Source organism: Perca fluviatilis, chromosome 12, assembly GCF_010015445.1.
Source record: "Perca fluviatilis chromosome 12, GENO_Pfluv_1.0, whole genome shotgun sequence".
In the NCBI taxonomy this organism is placed as follows: domain Eukaryota; kingdom Metazoa; phylum Chordata; class Actinopteri; order Perciformes; family Percidae; genus Perca; species Perca fluviatilis.
In genome coordinates this window covers 840,568-859,722 of record NC_053123.1, presented here as the reverse complement: position 1 = coordinate 859,722, position 19,155 = coordinate 840,568, and the positions used below count along the sequence as shown (strand labels likewise).

At 39.2% G+C, this 19,155-nt stretch overlaps 1 protein-coding gene across 4 annotated transcripts in view; it reads left to right on the top strand.

Annotated features, from left to right (window-relative positions):
• The first annotated feature begins 7,847 nt into the window (after window positions 1-7,847).
• gtpbp8 (GTP binding protein 8 (putative)) overlaps window positions 7,848-19,155 on the top strand; it is a 57,008-nt gene continuing 45,700 nt past the window's right edge. For all 4 annotated transcript variants that reach the window (XR_005640887.1, XM_039817395.1, XM_039817394.1 and 1 more), the window contains exons 1-5: window positions 7,848-8,002; window positions 10,663-10,863; window positions 12,400-12,553; window positions 15,177-15,275; window positions 17,461-17,591. Coding sequence is in view for 3 of the 4 variants with exons in the window: in XM_039817395.1 (XP_039673329.1) it covers window positions 7,983-8,002; window positions 10,663-10,863; window positions 12,400-12,553; window positions 15,177-15,275; window positions 17,461-17,591 (605 nt within the window). In the remaining variant the exon portion in view is untranslated. The remainder of the gene's footprint in view (window positions 8,003-10,662; window positions 10,864-12,399; window positions 12,554-15,176; window positions 15,276-17,460; window positions 17,592-19,155) is intronic.

The following is a 19,155-nucleotide window of genomic DNA, read 5'->3' as shown; positions in this document are numbered from 1 at the left end:
CCGGAAACTCTGACCAATCAGAGCAGACTGGGCTTTTTCGTGAGAGGGTACTAAAGAGACAGGCGCTTAATCTGAGCTATTTAGACAGAGGGTGAATAAAGATATATTTAGACAGACAATATGAGAAAAATAATGTGTTTTTGTCAACATTAAAGCATGTAAACATGTTCTAGTAGAAACCCAAAAGACAGGTACAATATGAACCTGAAAATGAGCATTAAAAAGGACCCTGTCTAACCCTTAAAGCATAGGTTTGGATTTTTCCACAACTCTTGTATTTCTCAGTATGACTATGTTCAGAAGATTGTGGAGTCTGGTGACTTTCCAGTGAAGATAATGACCTCTTCTGAAGAGTCCATCATGTTTTTTTAATCCTCCGTGTCCTCCTTGGCTACTAGCAACTGCGTGGAGAAGATTGGGATCATGGAAGGCTTGTATCATGTGGAAGCGGCAACATTTTTGGGGTCATTACTAAGAATTCCTCATGGGAGAGACAGAAACAATGAGGTATAGCTTTAAGAACAGATATAAACACTTTTGCCAACCAACGAGTTCAGACATGTTGTACCAAGTGATTTTTTTCAAGCAAACCCCGACCCTTATTGTTGCTATTGTGCTCAGAAACAAACCTACATGTGACTACTGAACATACAGCATCCCTCCACCACATCTCAGCGAGGTAATACTGATGTTGGTATTTTGTACAAAAAAGGAAGATACCCTCTTGATTTGGCTAACACAGACTGCAGAAGCCTCGTATTAGCTTAGAGACTGTGGGATTTATCCCATATCTCTTAGCTTGCATTCAAATCAAATAACAGCACTGCTTTAAAACCAAATGTAATCAGATGTGTCCATGGGAGATTGTTGCTTCAGGTGAGACCATGAAGTAGAATCCAGGAGTCTGAAGGCTTACCCGACAATGTTCATTGGTTTTTCTCAATATGAGGAAGAGTTTTACAACTCTGGAAAGTTATCACAGCAGCAATTCTTTTTTTGTGTGTATCGGCCAAAAAGTGTCTTGCCAGACAATACATGTGATGTTACATTTTGTTGTGGCTAAAGTAGGGCCGGTTTCGTTATTGCATTAACTGAGTGTTCCCATTCAAATAAATGAGGCGGCTGTTTTTTCATGCAGTGCTGTTATAGTGCTGTGCTGGAATAATTACGGTCAGTACAGTAAATCTTTCATCGTACATGTAAGTCATGGTTTTCAATCCAAATCCAAATTAAAATGCTAATTGATGTAGAAGGTAGAAGTTGCTAATTCTACAGTCTGGTGCCATTAAACCATTGCAGGAGAAAGATGACATGATTACAAGAGTCAAATGGCAAATATTTCTATTTGTTTCATTAATTGACATTCATTTGAGGAAGGTTACAGTTCCCTCATGGCTCCACACAGGTCCGATGTTTTTGTCTCTTCAGTGAAGCTGAGCCACACGCCTCATCTTTTCACTAAGTCTCTTTCCATTGCATAGTTTCTTTTTATCGGTACACAAAATTTTCCACCTCAGCCAAGTGTTTTTTTTCTTTGTGTTTTGAATCAGTTGTTTTATTAATGATGATGATGTTGATAATTTACACATACAAACAGCCTCCTTTTCTTTAAAAATGTGAAAAAATCTAATTTTAAATTTCCACTGAACACTGGAACATGGGCTGCTGCTGTTGTTTGTGTGGCTCTTTCTTTTATACCTAAACAACGTGAACATACTTTTTACCCTGCTGAGATTTGGGAGGTGTTGGCATTGACTCCTCTGCCATCCTCCATCAACCTCAGAATGCCCGTTTCAATTTCTCCACACAGATGCACATAAACATTTACATGCATGTTCGTAGCACTATAATTCCAGCCTGAACAGATCACTTGTCTTCCCCAAATGGAAAACTCCTACTAAATCAATAGAAATCGGAAAAAAAAGAGATTGCTTTAAACATCAAATACTCCAAATTCTTGCTCTGTGTCTTTTCCCTCATAGTCTGTCTTCTGTAGAGCTCACAGTGTTACCCCTGAGTCTCTGCACTCTGACATCTTCAGTGTTTTGTTTTCCTGCGTTTTTTTTTCTTGTTTTTTTTTTTGTATTTTTTTTTTGTTTTTAGTTTTTTTTTTTTTTTTTTTTTTCCTTTTTCTTTTTTTTTTTTTTCCAAACTTTTTTTTTTTTTTTTTTATTAAATTTTATTTATTTTTTTGTTCCTCCTGGTGGCCGTTCTCTTGCGTTTTTAACTACTATATTTTACCAAACACCACCTGCCAAAATATTTATGCTGTATTCATGAGAGATGCTTAGAGACAGACACAGAAGAACAAGGAAACACATAGCCGGCGGCTTGATCTTAAATAGAACACTGGGCAGCACACATCATTTATAGATTATTGCAATTCTTATTAAATGTTGAGTCAGAACTCTTTCAAAATTGGATATCTGAAGAGGACACTCACTCACCCAAATTGGAATTTCATGATATTACATTTGGTACTATAATGAAGGACAAAAAAAAGAAGAAATTATGTATAATTGTCTAATCCAGATGGCCACATAATTTATAGTTTCACTGGTCTAAACCTTTATTTTTAACATTCTATTAAAAAAAAAAAACTTGAACTAACACTAACTTGGACTTGGACTCTAGCTCAGAAACCTGAGACTTGACTTGGACTCTAGCTCAGATACCTGAGACTTAACTTGGACTGTAGCTCAGATACCTGAGACTTAACTTGGACTCTAGCTCAGAGACCTGAGACTTGACTTGGACTCTAGCTCAGAGACCTAAGACGTGACTTGGACTCTAGTTCAGAGACCTGAGACTTGACTTGGACTCTAGCTCAGAGACCTGAGACGTGACTTGGACTCTAGCTCAGAGACCTAAGACGTGACTTGGACTCTAGCTCAGAGACCTGAAACTTGACTTGGACTCTAGCTCAGAGACCTGAGACTTGACTTGGACTCTAGCTCAGAGACCTGAGACTTGACTTGGACTCTAGCTCAGAGACTTAAGACGTGACTTGGACTCTAGCTCAGAGACCTGTGACTTGACTTGGACTCTAGCTCAGAGACCTGAGACTTGACTTGGACTCTAGCTCAGAGACTTTGCATCTCTGATATTCGCTTGTTTTTTTGTACCACGGATAAGTGAAAAGATTGTATAAGCCTGTTTCGGTTGGTACACAATAAAGTTATGAAGAAAAAAAAAAGTTGAGTCTGTACAGCTAACAGCTCAGTTTTTTTAGTCTTAGCTTATTTTGACGACGTTTCATTTCCGGGATTGCCGGATGTCCATCACCTTCCTCTTTCTTTGTGTTGGCATTCTAGTCCAATCTGAGTTTTCTGTTGCACAACTAAAACAACTTTTGACCGTACACATGTTCCACAAAAACAAGTTCCTTCCCGAGGCTATTTTGCAGAGGCACCGTTGCTCTGTCTGGCGCTTAGCACCGCCCCAAGACGATTGTGATTGGTTTAAAGAAATGCCAATAAACCAGAGCATGTTTTTCTCCCATCCCGGAATGCTGTGTGGACTATTCAGACCCTCCACCGCAGCACTGTGAAGGAAGGTCTGGCAACGCAAGACAATCCACACGCTGACCACTGACGCTGACAGCTTTCAGCGGGACCAGATGGGCAGACAGAACAAATACAGCCCTCTGTTAATCTGTAGTTGTCTTTTTGCCCTGGAGGCAAGTGCATGTGACAGCTGTATGTGTTTGTATGAGGCGTATTGATGACTTGACCTCTTGACTTGATCAACTCCTCTGTACTTCATCCTCCTGGATAAACAAAAGCTTTGGTATTTGGCTTTGGTTGTTCTGGCGGCACACGACCCATTGTGCCCCTGTCAGAGGGTGGCGGGAGGTATCGGAGGCTGAGCAGGGGGACGGCCTTGGTGCTTAACATGCAAATGAGCGCTTTAATGGGTCTGAAAAGGTCCCTTAGGTCAAGCTCTGTGAAAATTCAGTGTCCAATTAAAGCAGCGTCAGTGTGTGTGTGGGTGTTTGTGGGTGGCTGGTCTGCAGCGTTGCAGCTGGAATTGTTCCTCGCGCTACATTGTCAAAAAAAGACCACAAGGCCTCTTGGTGGCTGCTGCTTTGTGCCTCCAATCGCAGCCGGCGTGCTGGCAGTCCAAATGAGTAAAGAAAAGTTCAGGACGAAAAAACGTCAAAAAAAGTTGCCAACATTGTTTGAAAAAGCATCAAAAAGGGAAAAAAAAAACCCAGTAAAATAAGCGACAAAAATGTTGGAAAAAGCGCAAAAAATGTCGGAAAGCATCAAAAAGGGAAAAAAACAAACAAACAAACAACAGATGTTTAAAACTACAAAAATGCAGGAAAGAGCAACAAAAACAGCTGAAATCTTGCCTATGGCACCCAATTGGTTAGTTCCATCTCTGATTATCTGTTGTACATCAATCAAACCAAATGAAAGGATTGCAACAGACAGAGAGGCCCAAAACACTGAGGGATTGGAGAGAGATGGACAGCAGACAGGGACAGACAGCGAATGAGGAGCAGATCATAGAACAGATGATGATGATGAGAGGCTGGCTTGATGGTGTAGGTGGGCAGGTTGTTTGGGGGGGGCAATCAATTTTGTATAATATCTTTTATTTTATTGATATGCACCCTGGGGAGGTAAATGCCATCATGGCCTGTGCTATAGATGTCTGCTTGGCGGACGATTGATTGGTCTGGCATTTGATCCTCTGGCTCACAGTGAAGGATGTGGGGGTGTGTGTGTGTGTAGGGGCGTGTGTGTGTGGGGGGGGTGGAGTCATGAGAGCACCCATGGCCGCCCCCCTTCACTTCCCCACCCCTGTCGATCCCTCTTATCCCTTCCTCTCTGCACCTTCCTTCATCAGCTGCCATATATCCCTCACTGTCTTGCTTCCCACACAAGACTGTCTCTTAAAAACCCCGGTGAGGTGTGGTTTTGTGAGGTTTTAAAGGCTTTTGTCTTGAGTTGTATTGTGCTAAAAGCTATATAAAAGGCAGAGGGCTAAAAATGTACCTATTAAGCACCCCATCAGCTGTCCGTGGCAGTGATTCCTTCTTGTTTCATTTTCCTGCATTATAATGAAATGCAGGGGCGATTGTAGCCCTTTTTTTTATGATCCCGGCACCCCTAAAAAATAATTGCAAAAAAAAAAAAAAATCTATCTGTTAATCTATTGTGAGCTAAGGAGTTCTGCTCTAGGAATAGCCCAACATCGTGAAACTAAACCCAGAATATACAGTAGATGATGCCGAGATCATTCAGAAAACATTTCGAGCCATTTTCAGCCATTGGTCAAAATTGCATAAATCTCTAATTTTTAAAAGTTATTGATACTTCATTTTGGAAATGTCTGCTTATCCATAGATACATAAACTATTCCATTTGTAAAACCACCTCACCTTTGTAGTAATGGCCCTGTGGATCAGCATTGAAGGAAGTTTTCTCACAACTGTTGGTCTCTTTCTAGTTACATAGTTCAGTGTTTCCCCTCCCATGATGGTCCAAAATGATACAATGCACAGTTAGCACTGTAGAATAATGTTTAAAATAATGACGTTAAAAGGGTTCCAGGCACCCGTGAGGAAAAAAGTAATGCAGCTACCAGCCTTTAATTTGCTAAGTAATTCAAGGAGCACAGAACTACTCTTCTTTTTATTCTTATTTCAGTTGAAGCCATTTAATGAACTGCCGAACACACGTGTGACACCCATTTAACGATGCACAAGACACACACATGCAATAAAGGAAAGGAGAAAGACAGACGGAGACGAAGAGAATAAATCAGTTACATATTTAATTGTCTAGTTTAATAAGGCACTTGGTTCATGTGAGATCTATATTCTTTTAAATGGGCGATGAATGAAAAAAGGCGCAGGCATTACCACACGGCACATGAGAATAAAAGAGTCCACTGCAAAAAGGACAGGGAAAATATGAGAGCTGTAATTGGATATGTGTGAATTAATTTGTTCAGTGAACATACTATGAATCACATCGGGTCATAAAAGCCAGATGGAGCACAGAGAGGATTGGCACAAGGTGGCGAAGGCAGCTACGTAACATGTCAGCGAGAGTGCAGGGGGATGCTTTCATGAGTCTGCACTGCCCCCATGTGGAAAGAAAAGGGTCAACAAAACCAGTGGTGGAATGTAACTGAGTACATTTACTCAAGTACTGTACTTAAATACAAATGTTGTGGTACTTGTACTAGTCTTTTCTTTTCATGCCACTTTCTACTTCTACTCCACTACATTTCAGAGAGAAATATTGTACTTTTTACTCCACTAATTCATCTGACAGCTTTAGTTACTAGTTACTTTACATATGTTGCACAGAAAACACATGTAGTTTATAAAATCTGACGTTTTATTGTAAAGTAAACTAGCCGACAATGTAACGACCTACAAGTCCAGCTGAAATGATTAGACCATTAAACACACAACTGGTTGGATCCTTTACACTTTCTAAAATGGGAGGAGAGTTCTGCATTGAGTACTTTTACCTATATTACTGTATGTACATTTTCTGACTTACATACTTTTACTTAAGTAATTTTTCAATACAGGACTTTTACTTGTAACAGAGTATTTTTAAAGTGTGGTATTATTAGTAAGTAAAGGATGTGAATACTTCCTCCACCCCTGCAACAAACTGTGGGAGAGCAATGATTAGATAACTGTGATTCACTTTGAAGTGCTTAGCAAAAAGCGAGATCCCCCAAAAGTGTGCCAAATATTCTACCTTTCAAATAGAAATTGTGTTTTCAAACTATTAATCAAAGCTGCGATTCTTATTAGAACTGATGTCTTCTCCCCATAGGAAGGAATGTGGAGAATGACTACTCTGAGAAGAAGACTAACCACTTTGTGTTCACGAACCTGTGTAACCTGACCACCGCTTGAACATGACTATTGATGGAAGTCCATTTCCTACTGGGAGACTCAGAGTTAAAGAATGCAGAGTGGGAGAGAAGCCTGGAGTCGCTCTTATCACAGCCACCTCCTGTAACTAAATATATGGAGACATTTCTTTGGCGTACTCCTCATAAACGTCAGCATTATAATCCTCAACAATCCCCACCAAGAGGGTGATGGAGGATGTATGTGACAGCTAGATGTGTACCTTTTTTTTCCTATGGATAGGAGACCTTTTTTCCCCCCAAAGAGAAGGAATGTTTCTGTATGTTTCGCCAGCCATGCATCAACGTGAAGAATGTAGCGGGGATCTAAAAGAGGAGTCATGCTCATTAGTTATGTCCCAATGCCCTATGCAATATTAGAATAGCATAGGGATAGAGATGTAATCGCAACGCCCTTGTTTTAGCCTCCTCAGGGTCTCACTTCAATGTCTGTCTCAAGGTCTCACTGCTGTTCATAATTTGACTTCAATAACTGCTTACATGAAAACAGAGTTTACATGGTTAACATCCCAATAGTTCTGCATGTTATTGCTATACTCTTTTAAATATGTGAATTTTAAATGTAAGCACAGGCAGAGGGGGATACTATGAATCTCTAATAGCAATATTAGCTGCAATTATTGTGCAAACCAACAATTTGTTCTCATATACACAAGACTTAAACACAGAAGAAACTGCTGCAGCTACTACTTATACTACTACTACTACTATGACTACTATTAGTATACTAAATAAATAAAAAGCCTTATAAAAGCCATCATTTGTTTCTGGCAAGTTATGGCGACGTGTGCATTACAAATGAATATACTTCTGTTGGTTTATTAAATAAAGTAAGTCAAATAAGTAACCGAATGCTTTATTTATTAAAATAACAAAAACAACGGAACCCTTAGCTTAAATAAGTTGTTTCAGTCGGCCTCATTTGAGCGCTGCACACAACATGGAGGATAGTGAAAGGAGCAGCAAAGAACTTCTAATATATCCGTAGACCGGCTTTGGGAGCAGTCATGATATCAGAGAATAACGCTCAGTTTTAGCCAAAACAGGCTTTATTATTTCAATATTAATGAATGAATATATTGGAATTTAGGTAAGTCGTAAAATTAACTCGCATTTTGAAATGTCGGTAATTACAATGTAACGTTATTACATATTGTAACGGTCACTGCTACATTCATGTTTTGCTAACTTGCTGCCCATACCGTTACCTGTCCACTTGACCCATAGTTACGTAACGTTATATGTACGTCATACGTAATACGTCTGTCTTAGGTAGGCACCAAATACTTGGTTGTGGTAAGTCGGCGTGGTATTTTAGAAACATGGAATTTAACATTAACGTTAGCTCTTCAGTGTGTCCCGTGTCCTTTTACATTTCATGTCCTCGTGTTATCTTTTTTTATTCATTTAAAGAACAATAGTACATCGCCACTATGTACACACACAAAAAGTTAATACTAGAGGTGCTTATACACAGGGTTCGAAATGACTTAGGACTCTTGGGGGGTCCCCTAAAATGTAATTATAAAAAATACTGAAGACTACCTTGCTACACTATATACTGCAGACAAAATTATATTGACATATTTTGAAGGTGGGATAATGGTCTTGGGATGTTTTTCATGGTTTGGGCTAGTCCCAGTATTGTAGTGGTGTCTGGAGAAGTGGATTGGCTATAATCTAACAGGTAAACCTCTAATTCTGGTGCAACAAAGTTACAGCACCTTATATAAATCCCTGACATGACAAAGTGGATAACAGGTCATTCTTTCCTTGAGCAAGGAAGTTAACTAAGTTACCTAAATCCACCAGGTGTACTCATTATGGCAGCACCATGCACCTTCAAAGGGTTTGATCAAATACAAATGGCATTTCTCATCCCTTATGTTAATGGAATTTGTAAAACAACTAGCCGCTGGATTGAATAATAATGATGTCTATAAAGACTGTACCTACATTATATGGTTTACTTTGTTTCAAAGTAGTCAATCTATAACCTGAACTAAAATCTTTAGGGACACGTTTAAAAAAAAAAAAGAAGTAAGATATTTTAACATGACTGAAAGCCATTAAAATGACAATAATCCAATAGTAACCTCATTATTCAAAATCACTGACTGGACAATACGGTTTGGTATCGTTTTTTTTTTTTTTCGATTCCGGTGCTAAATCGATACTTTTAAAACGGTGCCGGTGCCTAAACGGTGCCTGAACCGGTACTTTTCAATAAAGTTAAAAAAAAGAAGAAGAAAAAAAATAAGGGTAGTAAACAACAGTCAGTGACTTGTTTATTGCTAAGGCCATGGTCAAAATTAAAGATTTAATAATAATGTAATAACTATAACAATAACAATAACTTATTTCACCAGTAAATTGCTGTTGAACCCCAGATGGGAAAAGGGTATTTTACAAATACTGTGAATGCACCACGAGGCTACCTGTTTTAAGTGAATGCACCGTCTTTGTTGTTTAATTCCGACAACGGCAGCTGCGAGTGAACTGTGTTGTTTAATTCCGACAACGGCAGTTGCAAGTGAACGCACCGTCTGTGTTGTTTAATTCCGACCATATAAACATACTGTATATCTATGAATTGCGACAACGGCTGCTGCTGCTGCGCTGCAGAGCAGACTGTTACATCCCGCTGTTGAAGTCCTCCACAGTGAAATACAGTCACACTTTACACTGTTTAACGTTAGCTGTCAGCATTTTAACCCTGTTTAATCCAGCTGCTAGCTAAAGGTAGGCTAACGTTACATGCTGTCAGGTGTAGTGTAAAGTCAAGCACCGAAATGAGGCACCAAAACTTTCGTTCTTATTCGGTCTCGTTACTACCGTTTACGTCGGCACCGGTTCCCTATTGGCACCGAGTTTCGGTACCCAACCCTACTGGATTAGGTTGTTATGCTAGCTTTGAATAACTAGTCTAACTGCTATATGTCTGCTGTTAGCTGTTTGTGAGGCTTCGTTTTTGCCGCGTTCAACAATAACATACGTGTCTGCGCCATAGACTGTACTGTATGCGCCGGAGGACCACAACAACAATATGTGATGCTATTAGCTGCCCTGATTGCTGCCCAATCGCGCTAGGAAATAAATAAATTATTGTTATAAATATAAAACGTCACTAAAGACCTATAATTTTCACAATCATTTTTAATGTTAAAAATCTTTGTCGGGGACCCCCCAAAATCTAAAAATAAATTCTTATAGGGGGTCCCTAATGACTTATGGGGGGTCCGGGACCCCCCCAGACCCCCCTCATTTCGAACCCTGCTTATACAGAGAAAATATATGTAAAGGTAATAGAAAATGTGATACACATTTAAATCAAATGTATCCTTGGTACATGAGAAATTTATCCAACACAAAATCGGTCTAAATTGCCTTGTTATTCTTAATGTCTCTTATAGTGTTGCCGTTTTGGTGCAGTTCTTTAAAAAGTGTTCTAAGTTTGGTTTGGAGTCTGCCCATTTGTTCTTGTTAATCTGGAATTTTCCCAATAACAAAATTAACTGTACAAAAAAGACAATATCTTTATCCATCTCATTGCCCATTGCCCCCTCTCTCTTTATCCTGAAATTGAATTGATTGCCCAGTATTCCTTCTTATGTGATGATAAACATCAACCCAAATAATATAATATAATACAAGCACATCATCAATTCAAATTTAGCTGAATGCAATTTTTAGAGGAGGCTGCACTTAAATGAAAAGTCGAGAGTGATAATCACACCTTCCTTTTCTCAGCTGCAGGCAGGTCCGAAATCTGCAGAGGAAGATGTTTGGTCTCCGTCTGTCCCTGTGGCTTCAGCCTGGGACACAACTGTGTTCCGTCTACCGGCACAGTGTCCATAAACTTGCTTCGCTTCAGAAAGCCACGTTGCTTCCCCCAAAGAAAGTCCAAGGCTTACTCTACCCCTTTAATGAGCTGGAGGCTTACCTGGACAGGTACTGCATTTTGTTTCTACATCTGAAATGTTTGACTTAGAGCTGGGTGATCTGGAGAATATCAAACATCACAATATTTTTGACCAAATACATCAGTATCGATATTGTAGGCTTGACTATTTGTGCTTTCACAAAATATTATTAACCCAATGAGATTTGAGATGAATAATCACTAGTAATGTGGATATATTGACTAAGTGGGTAAAGGCAAATAACAGAACAGCTAGAATTCGCTGAACCATTATGTTCTAGGTCTTAAATAATTAAACAGGTCTTAACTACGTCCAAGCAACGCTACCTCCAATGCTTCCGCAGCGCTTTCTAATGTGTTTTTTTACTCTGGGGTGTTGTAGTTCTTTCTTTTGCTAGTCCAAATATAATTTGCTGTATATTTACCAACTATTTTTAATCCGTTTCGCTTTTATTAAATTTGAATACATTTATTTACTTTGCAAGTAATTTTGTGACTGCATTTCGTTATACTTTTATGTCGTGATAAAGATCTTATATTTCATTCATAATAGTCTTAAAAAGTCTTAAAGCTACATTGTGTAAGAATTTCTCCCATCTAGTGGTGAAATTATATATGACAACCAACTGAATATTACTTTCTAGCCCTTCCTCCTACGGTGGCCAAACCCAAAATTGGCTCTCTCCATCATTTCCATGCGGCTGTTCTAGCCACTCCAATATAAATTTTGGTCTTGCCTGTCGCGTTGTCGTTTTAATTCTCTTTATCGCTTCCCTGGCGAGTAATCTCCCCCTGGCATTCGTCACGGTGCCAATAGGTGTAAGAGGGCGAAATGCGGAGGTATGTCCCTCTTTGGCTAATGTATTTTAAAGATGGAGGCGCTACATGGCTGCCATCATTCAAGCGAGTCGCTTGTATGTATTCTGAATGAATTTGAATGTCAGATTCTACGCTTACTAGAATACTTTGATTAGTTGGTGGAAATAATTACACATGAATGAGAGTACATATTTGTGAAAGAACAAAGGGTTTTTTGCTAAAAATCTACTCAAAACATATGTACAATGTAGGTTTAAATTTGATTTGGTGAAACCTGCAGAAACCCTGGTTAAATTCAGAAAACTACATCCCTTTACTGTAATGTAGCCTGTAAAACCAGGAAAAGACTACAATTGTGTCATATTACGATATTTTTGAGTAAGGGTTTACCTTGTGTTACATGAGCAAAGGAGGCATGTGGCTTTTGATTAAAAAACGGCAGCAACAAAACAAACCGCATCCCACATGTGTATTGGACACAATACACACAATACACCTACAGTCTGTGCCAGGACTGGCTTTGTAAGGGTCATTTGATTGGACCAACTGTAATTGTAATTGTGTATTGCAGTAATCCAAAAGTATTCCGATTATATTACATTTTTTTTATAATCCAATGGATTACGTAACTACTTACAAAATGGCCATGCCATCTGTTTTCAGTAACTAACTACATTTTTAAGTTAATCTGACCCAACCCTGTGTATTCTCTGGTAGCCTGAACTGTTGATTGGAATCATTCTCAGGTCTGTAGACAGGACACAGTTCCAGCTCTTTCATCCCAGTTTGGAGGACATGGTTAAAGCAGAAAAGCTCTTCTACTCTTCACCGTCTCATAAGATTGATTACTACATCTCTGCTGAGAGGCTGGACCATGTACCTGCGCTGAAACCGCCGGAGGTTAGTGGGCGGCCTCAGTCACACTGTCTCTACCAGGTTCATGTACAAGTACTACCAACATGTCATCTCCTGAAGTTACCTCATGTTTTTGCTTTGTTTCTCTTTTAAAGTGCTCATATTATGCTTTTTGGCTTTTGCCCTTTCCTTTATTGTGTTATATATCTTTTTTGTGCATGTAATAGGTTTACAAAGTGAAAAAGCCCAAAGTCCACCCAAAGGGACTTACCATCTCCAACAGAAAACACTGTTCACAAACTGCTCCAAACAGCTTCAGAGACCAACGTGGTCACTTTGGAACACACGTTATAATGCTCGCCTAGCTGCTAGCGTGGCACGCCCTCATATTCTGCTTCTGACTGGCTAGTAGTCCTTACCTAGGTACTGTAAGGACACGCCCTCATACTCTACTTCTGACTGGCTAGTAGTCCTTACCTAGGTACTGTCAGGGCACGCCCTCATACTCTGCTTCTGACTGGCTAGTAGTCCATACTAGAGGTGTGAATCTTCACTGATCATTCGATTCGATTACGATTATCAGGTCTTCGATTCGATATCTCGTTGCATCACAATGCTTCAAAATATATTTTTCTATTAAAGCCATATAGGATATTTGACTTTACAAACTTGCATTGTCAAGTGCAATGCCCAAGCTGCAATACGTAACTTCAGACTGGAATGATGAAGTGTTTAAGATTTGTATTTCTTTAAGGTAGCTACCACGAAGGTTTACATATTTTGGATTAGTCATATACCACTCTACTTTTAACCAGCCAATCTATTGTGCTATATTGGAATAACTGACCCCAGACAACTCTCTAGCAAAAAAGGTATTGTTTACTGAACTTATTATTTATACTTAAATGTATAAATAATATTTAGCCGTTAGATTGAATTACAAAAAAACACAACACAAATCACACCCTCACAGAAGTGAGATGTCTCACTCTGTAGCTAAAACAGAGAGCTCAACACACAGGGTGAAAAGAGGAGCTGCAGCAATGTGCAGTACAACAAAAATATGGTGCTTTTTGAAAATTAAACCATGTAAACCTATTCCGATACAACCTCTAAATACAATTATGAACCTGAAAATGAGCATAATATGAGCACTTTAAGTATGTGAACTTACAAATTTGTTATCGAAAAAAGTATCGTTTAGGAACGGGTATCAAGGTCACGGTATTACGACAGGTACCGGTATCAAAAATGTTTGAACAATACCCAGGCCTACTCCTCTTTTAAACCTCTGGCTGTTCACATTGCCCTTCCTCGGCCCAGAACGTAGACACTCTGTCTGTGAAACATGTAGCGTCATGTCTCTTTACCCTCCTGCTGCCTTTTACATAATTAAGCATGAGTTGACACTTGATGATAAATGAGCAGATTTGTAACCTTATAGACAGTAGTGTTCAGCAGAGGGTTCAGGACGGAACATTGTCTCTGGCACCCCACGGTAGCTCCCACTCTGCCTCTGTGCTCTGTCCGAGGATGATGTATTCGTAGCTTACTGGCAGCATGAGCCTCCATCCATCTGTCTGGTGTCTGAGAGATGGATGAGCTGGAGTCGTGTCCTGTGGGACTCGGCGGTCGAAGGTACCGCAGTAGCAAAATGGTAGCAGCCAATCAGAGCGGCCTGTGAGTCAGAGGGTAGGTGTGCTGGCTAATCTGTTCACTGAATGAGGAAAACCTTAAAGACCTTTTTAAAGAAAATATTCCAGCAAAAGCTCCCACAGATCGTTGAATTACTATTAAAATGTTTGATCACTGACACAGGAGGGCTGGGTATCACCAAGGGTTTTCAGAATCAGTTTAATTCACAAGGTCCGATTCCATTACATTTCAATTGGATGTCAATTGGGTTAGGGATATACCAATACAGCTTGGATATAAAAGAGATTCTAAGAGAACTTGTGCTGTCAATTGTACAAGCAAGAAGCAACCCTCAAATATTTTTATAATACACCAGTTGAATGTTTACATTCAGAATTGACACCCAAAAAGTGTGTTTAAAGTACATTTTATTAATAGAACTAACACAAAGTCATTGAAAAGGCATATATTAAAGCTTTAGTGTGTAACTTTTTGATATTAATGAACGTCCCTTACATTCAAGCCATTGACAAATGAGTTGCTACAAAGCTAATTAAGACTATCCGCTCCACACAACTCTCTCTGGATTTCTCAGTATGGATTATGTTTACAAAATGGAGTAATCCGGCAACATTGGCGTGCAGAAACTCAAGTGAAATCCCCATAGAATTCTCCAGAAATCCAACAAAACTAAATGAAACTAAATACTTGAGTACAATCCTAGTAATTTCACATTTTAATCAGATAACTTCATAACCCTTAATTATTTTAGATTTAAAAGCTGTTTTGAAAGCTCGATATTAATTGGAGACTTAATTATTTTAACCCAGCCCTATAACACAGTCAATTGCAATTTCAGCACAGTATTTCAGAAGAAAAGGACTTAGAGCAACGTGTGGGGGTGGGGGGGGGGGTGTGTGTGTGTGTGTGTGTGTGTGTGTGTGTGTGTGTGTGTGTGTGTGTGTGTGTGTGTGTGTGTGTGTGTGTGTGTGTGTGTGTGTGTGTGTGTGTGTGTGTGTGTGTGTTTTCCCAGGTGTGTTTCATCGGCAGGAGCAACGTGGGCAAGTCCTCTCTCATCAAAGGGCTGTTCTCCCTGACTCCTGAGGTAGACGTCAGAGTCTCCAAAACTCCAGTGAGTAGTCTTAGCCGACATACTGTCTGTCTGTTTCAGTTTCATGGTCCAGAATGTATTGTTTATGTAAGATGACATTATGTAGAGTTAGATTGATCTTTAGCTTTTCTTTTTTTTAAAGTAAAACATGTTTTATACACATAGTTGGGTGTCGAACCTCAACACCTTAGAAATGGGTCCTTAGCATCAAGTCTCAAAGTAGCAAATGCATTTCCTGCAGAAAATGCTTGTGAATGCTGAAAAGCTAAACTGGATGGCTGGCTTTGATGCGTAAGAAGAAGGTGAAGTAGTGGGAATAGTTGGAAAAATGGAAATGGTTTAAGTATCAATTTCATTGAAATGTTAAATAACACCAAAAATGAATAAAACAAAAGAATATTTTAAGCTTTTCGGAAAAGCTGTCACTACACTGATTTGCTCGCTTCAATGTAAGAAGAAGGTGAAGTTGTAGGAAAATGTGCAGAAGTGGAAATGGTTCAAATGAATACGAATGTCTTTAAAAAGTTGAATAATACCAACGTATGAACGTTTTTGTAAAAGCTGATGTTTAACTGAATTGCCGGATTTAATTTTTATTGAATATATATTCAATATTTTCAAAAAGTATAAAACATTTAATGAATGAATGATGTGGAACCTTTGAAGGTTTAAATGCTGCATTCACACAAATATTAAATATATATTAAGCTAATATAAGAATATCAAGAGGAAAAAAAGGTCTGAGTGCTCGGAAGTTAAAAAAAATGAAGATGCTCTAAACACAAAAGTTCCAAAACAGAAGTAAAGTCAAACACTCTTCTGGCAAAAAGTAAAAAAACGCCTTTATTTAGATGGCTATTTCATGTCAAAATTACTAGTACATGTTACAGTAGAGCTGAGTAACGACTCACGCGCAACGGCATAAACAGCCTTCTTCAGGGTGTCTCACCTTTAGTAGATACAAGATGACAGGAGCCAGGTCTCACATGCAAAGTATGACCACTAGATGGCTCTACAAAATATATAGAAGAAGAAAAGGATAATAAGAAAAGATCTAATGAAAAACATGGGCGTGCAAACAGAAAATGATCATTGACTACGTTTACATGCACATAATGTTCAGTTTTTTACCCTTATTCTGAAAAAGAGGCTATTCCAACTAAGCTGTTTACTGTTATGTTTAATGAAAGAGAATATTCCACTATATTACTGTTTACATGTACTGTAGCTTCAAAGTTAACCAGCGGTGTTAGACTTGTTGGAGCGTGCAAACACAGCGTCCCTCTGCTATGACATGAACTTCCATGATGACCATCGAAGTCACTGTTCCATTATCTTTAATGTGACTATTATTTGCCACTGTTCATCACACCCCCAACCGTCCCCGTCAGACACCATCTACCAAGAGTCTGGGTCTGCCGAGGTTTCTTCCTTCTGAGTTTCTCCTCGCCACTGTCCCAATAGCCACTGCTAATGCTTGCTCTTAAGGGAATTACTGTAATTGTTGGGGTTTTGGAATTTATAGAGTGTGATCTAGACCTACTCTATCTGTAAAGTGTCTCGAGATAACTCTGTTATGATTTGATACTATAAATAAAATTGAATTGAAAATTGAATTTCATTCCTTCAACTAGCTTCTTGAAAAGGTCGTCGTAGCGATGTGTGCACATATCCAAAAACCTGTTGATATCCAAGTCTTTGATGATGTTTAAAAGTAGCTGTGTTTCTCCTTCTTATTGGGTCTGCAGCCTGGCAAACTGTCGGCTGGTTGGTTTGTGTATAGTCACCATAGCAACGCACAAAGCTGACCATAAGCCGAAAAACAGGCAAGAGAGCGTAAACTGGGGTAAAAACCCTGACTGAGACGCATATTCTGAATGTGCTGTATACATGTTCAAAGAATACCTCTAAAACCAGAATAATACCAGAATATCCCACATATGTTAATCAGAAAGTGCTATATTCAGAAAAAGGCCTTATTCGGAATATCCAACCGGAATATGCTGTTTACGTGACCTGTATCCTATTCGGAATATTGGCATATTTGGAATAATAGTGGAATATTGGTGTGCATGTAAACGTACTCAGTGATCAGGTAATTGGTCTCTATGTAAATAGATAAAGACATCAGCATATGATTTGTCTGGTTCAGAGTTGAATTAATTGTTTTTCCTTCCCTCTTCACTCCCTTGGGATTCCTGGTCAGGGTCACACGAAGAAGATGAACTTCTTCAGAGTGGGCAAAGCTTTCACGGTGGTAGACATGCCAGGCTATGGTCACCGAGCACCCAAAGACTTTGTGGATATGGTGGAGCCGTATCTCTACACAAGGAAGAAGTAAGACATTTGCTTTAGTTAGCTGCCTGAGGGAAGCAAGTGCTGTGTGCTTATTAGAGTCAAACAAACCGATATATGGACCGATACGAATCAGACTACTACTACTAGGTTGGGAGGAGATTTTTCTAGAAGACCATCACAGAACTCTCTTCATTATTATGGGAGGTGACATTCAACCATGATGCCAAGAAACGGTGTCATTTTAAGATCACTCTGTCAGAAAGATACAGATTACCGAATGTTTGGGTGTGGTATAGTGTTCATGACTAGTGGTTCATGAAATAAAACAAACATTGTATTTAACTATTTACAGAGACAAAGATGCAGAATTACAAATGATTCCTTATACCAAACCACTCAGTAGAAACACTGTACTCAGAGCTAGTGGCTGTGGCAGGATTTAAATTTTTTCTGCACTTACCTTAACGATAAAACACCAGCATAAAACACTGCTTATGAGGTCAGCTGTTGTTTCAGCCATGGCTCTGTAATATTAGGCCATGCTACAAAGAAAGTCAATGGTATGGACTGCATTTTCCGTCTTTTAATATGCAAAATACCTTCGGATGATGTTTAGCATTCCAAGATTCAAGTCACCTTTCTCCTGTACTGCTTTGACTACTTTAACTTTTTGAACGTGGGAGTCAGTCAGTCTTCACTTTAATGTCTGCAGTTTGCAGGGCTCCGGACTAACTTTTTGCCTTGGTTGGATTGGTGCGCCTGACTTTTTTTATTTAGGTGCACCAGCACAAAATGTAGGTGCACCCAAATTTTTCCTTGCGTCACCGTTAATGCTGAATGGCGATACACGATATATAGCTCTGTATTTTTATACAAAGTGGACTAAATGTTCAGTTTTAAGTCAAAGCCACTTTTCACAAGCTCTTTTATTAAACAGATTGTGATTAAAATATATTGCAAAACAGGGTTTCCTTTACCAGTTTGAAAATATACAGCTGCACATGTAAACACATGTAAATGAAAGTTATCTGAAATAAATAGCCTAGGATATATATATAAAAAGAATCTCTGAGAAAGCTCCTTTACAACAATAACAGACTGATTAAAAGAGAAAGAGGACGCCCAGATAGCTCAGTTGGTATATATATAGAGGTTTGACTCCGACCTGCAGCCCTTTCCTGCATGTCATTCCCCCCTCTCTCTCCCCTTTCATGTCTTCAGCTTTCCTATCAAAATAAAGGCCGAAATCTTTAAAAGAAACAAAAAAAAAAAACAGAAAGACAGAGGGGGAGTGTGATGGACTGAAGCGTATGCTATTCACAGAGTGACGGCTGACTCATTATGAATGGGTCCAGCACGGGTCGAATGCGCTTTGGCGGGTCAGCGGCGTTACACACGTCTTGTGTAGGCTATGAAATGTCTGTAGGCTATCGTCACTGATTCATTTTTATGAACTATGATATTCTGGCCATGGGTCACATCTTTCGCCCAGGTCCAGCAGGCTCCGTCTTACACGCTATTACTCAATGAATTGAAGTTAGTTGCATTTAATAACTTCTAATGTGTTTTTCGCCATGGCTGCCGCCATAACAGAGAGTTACCA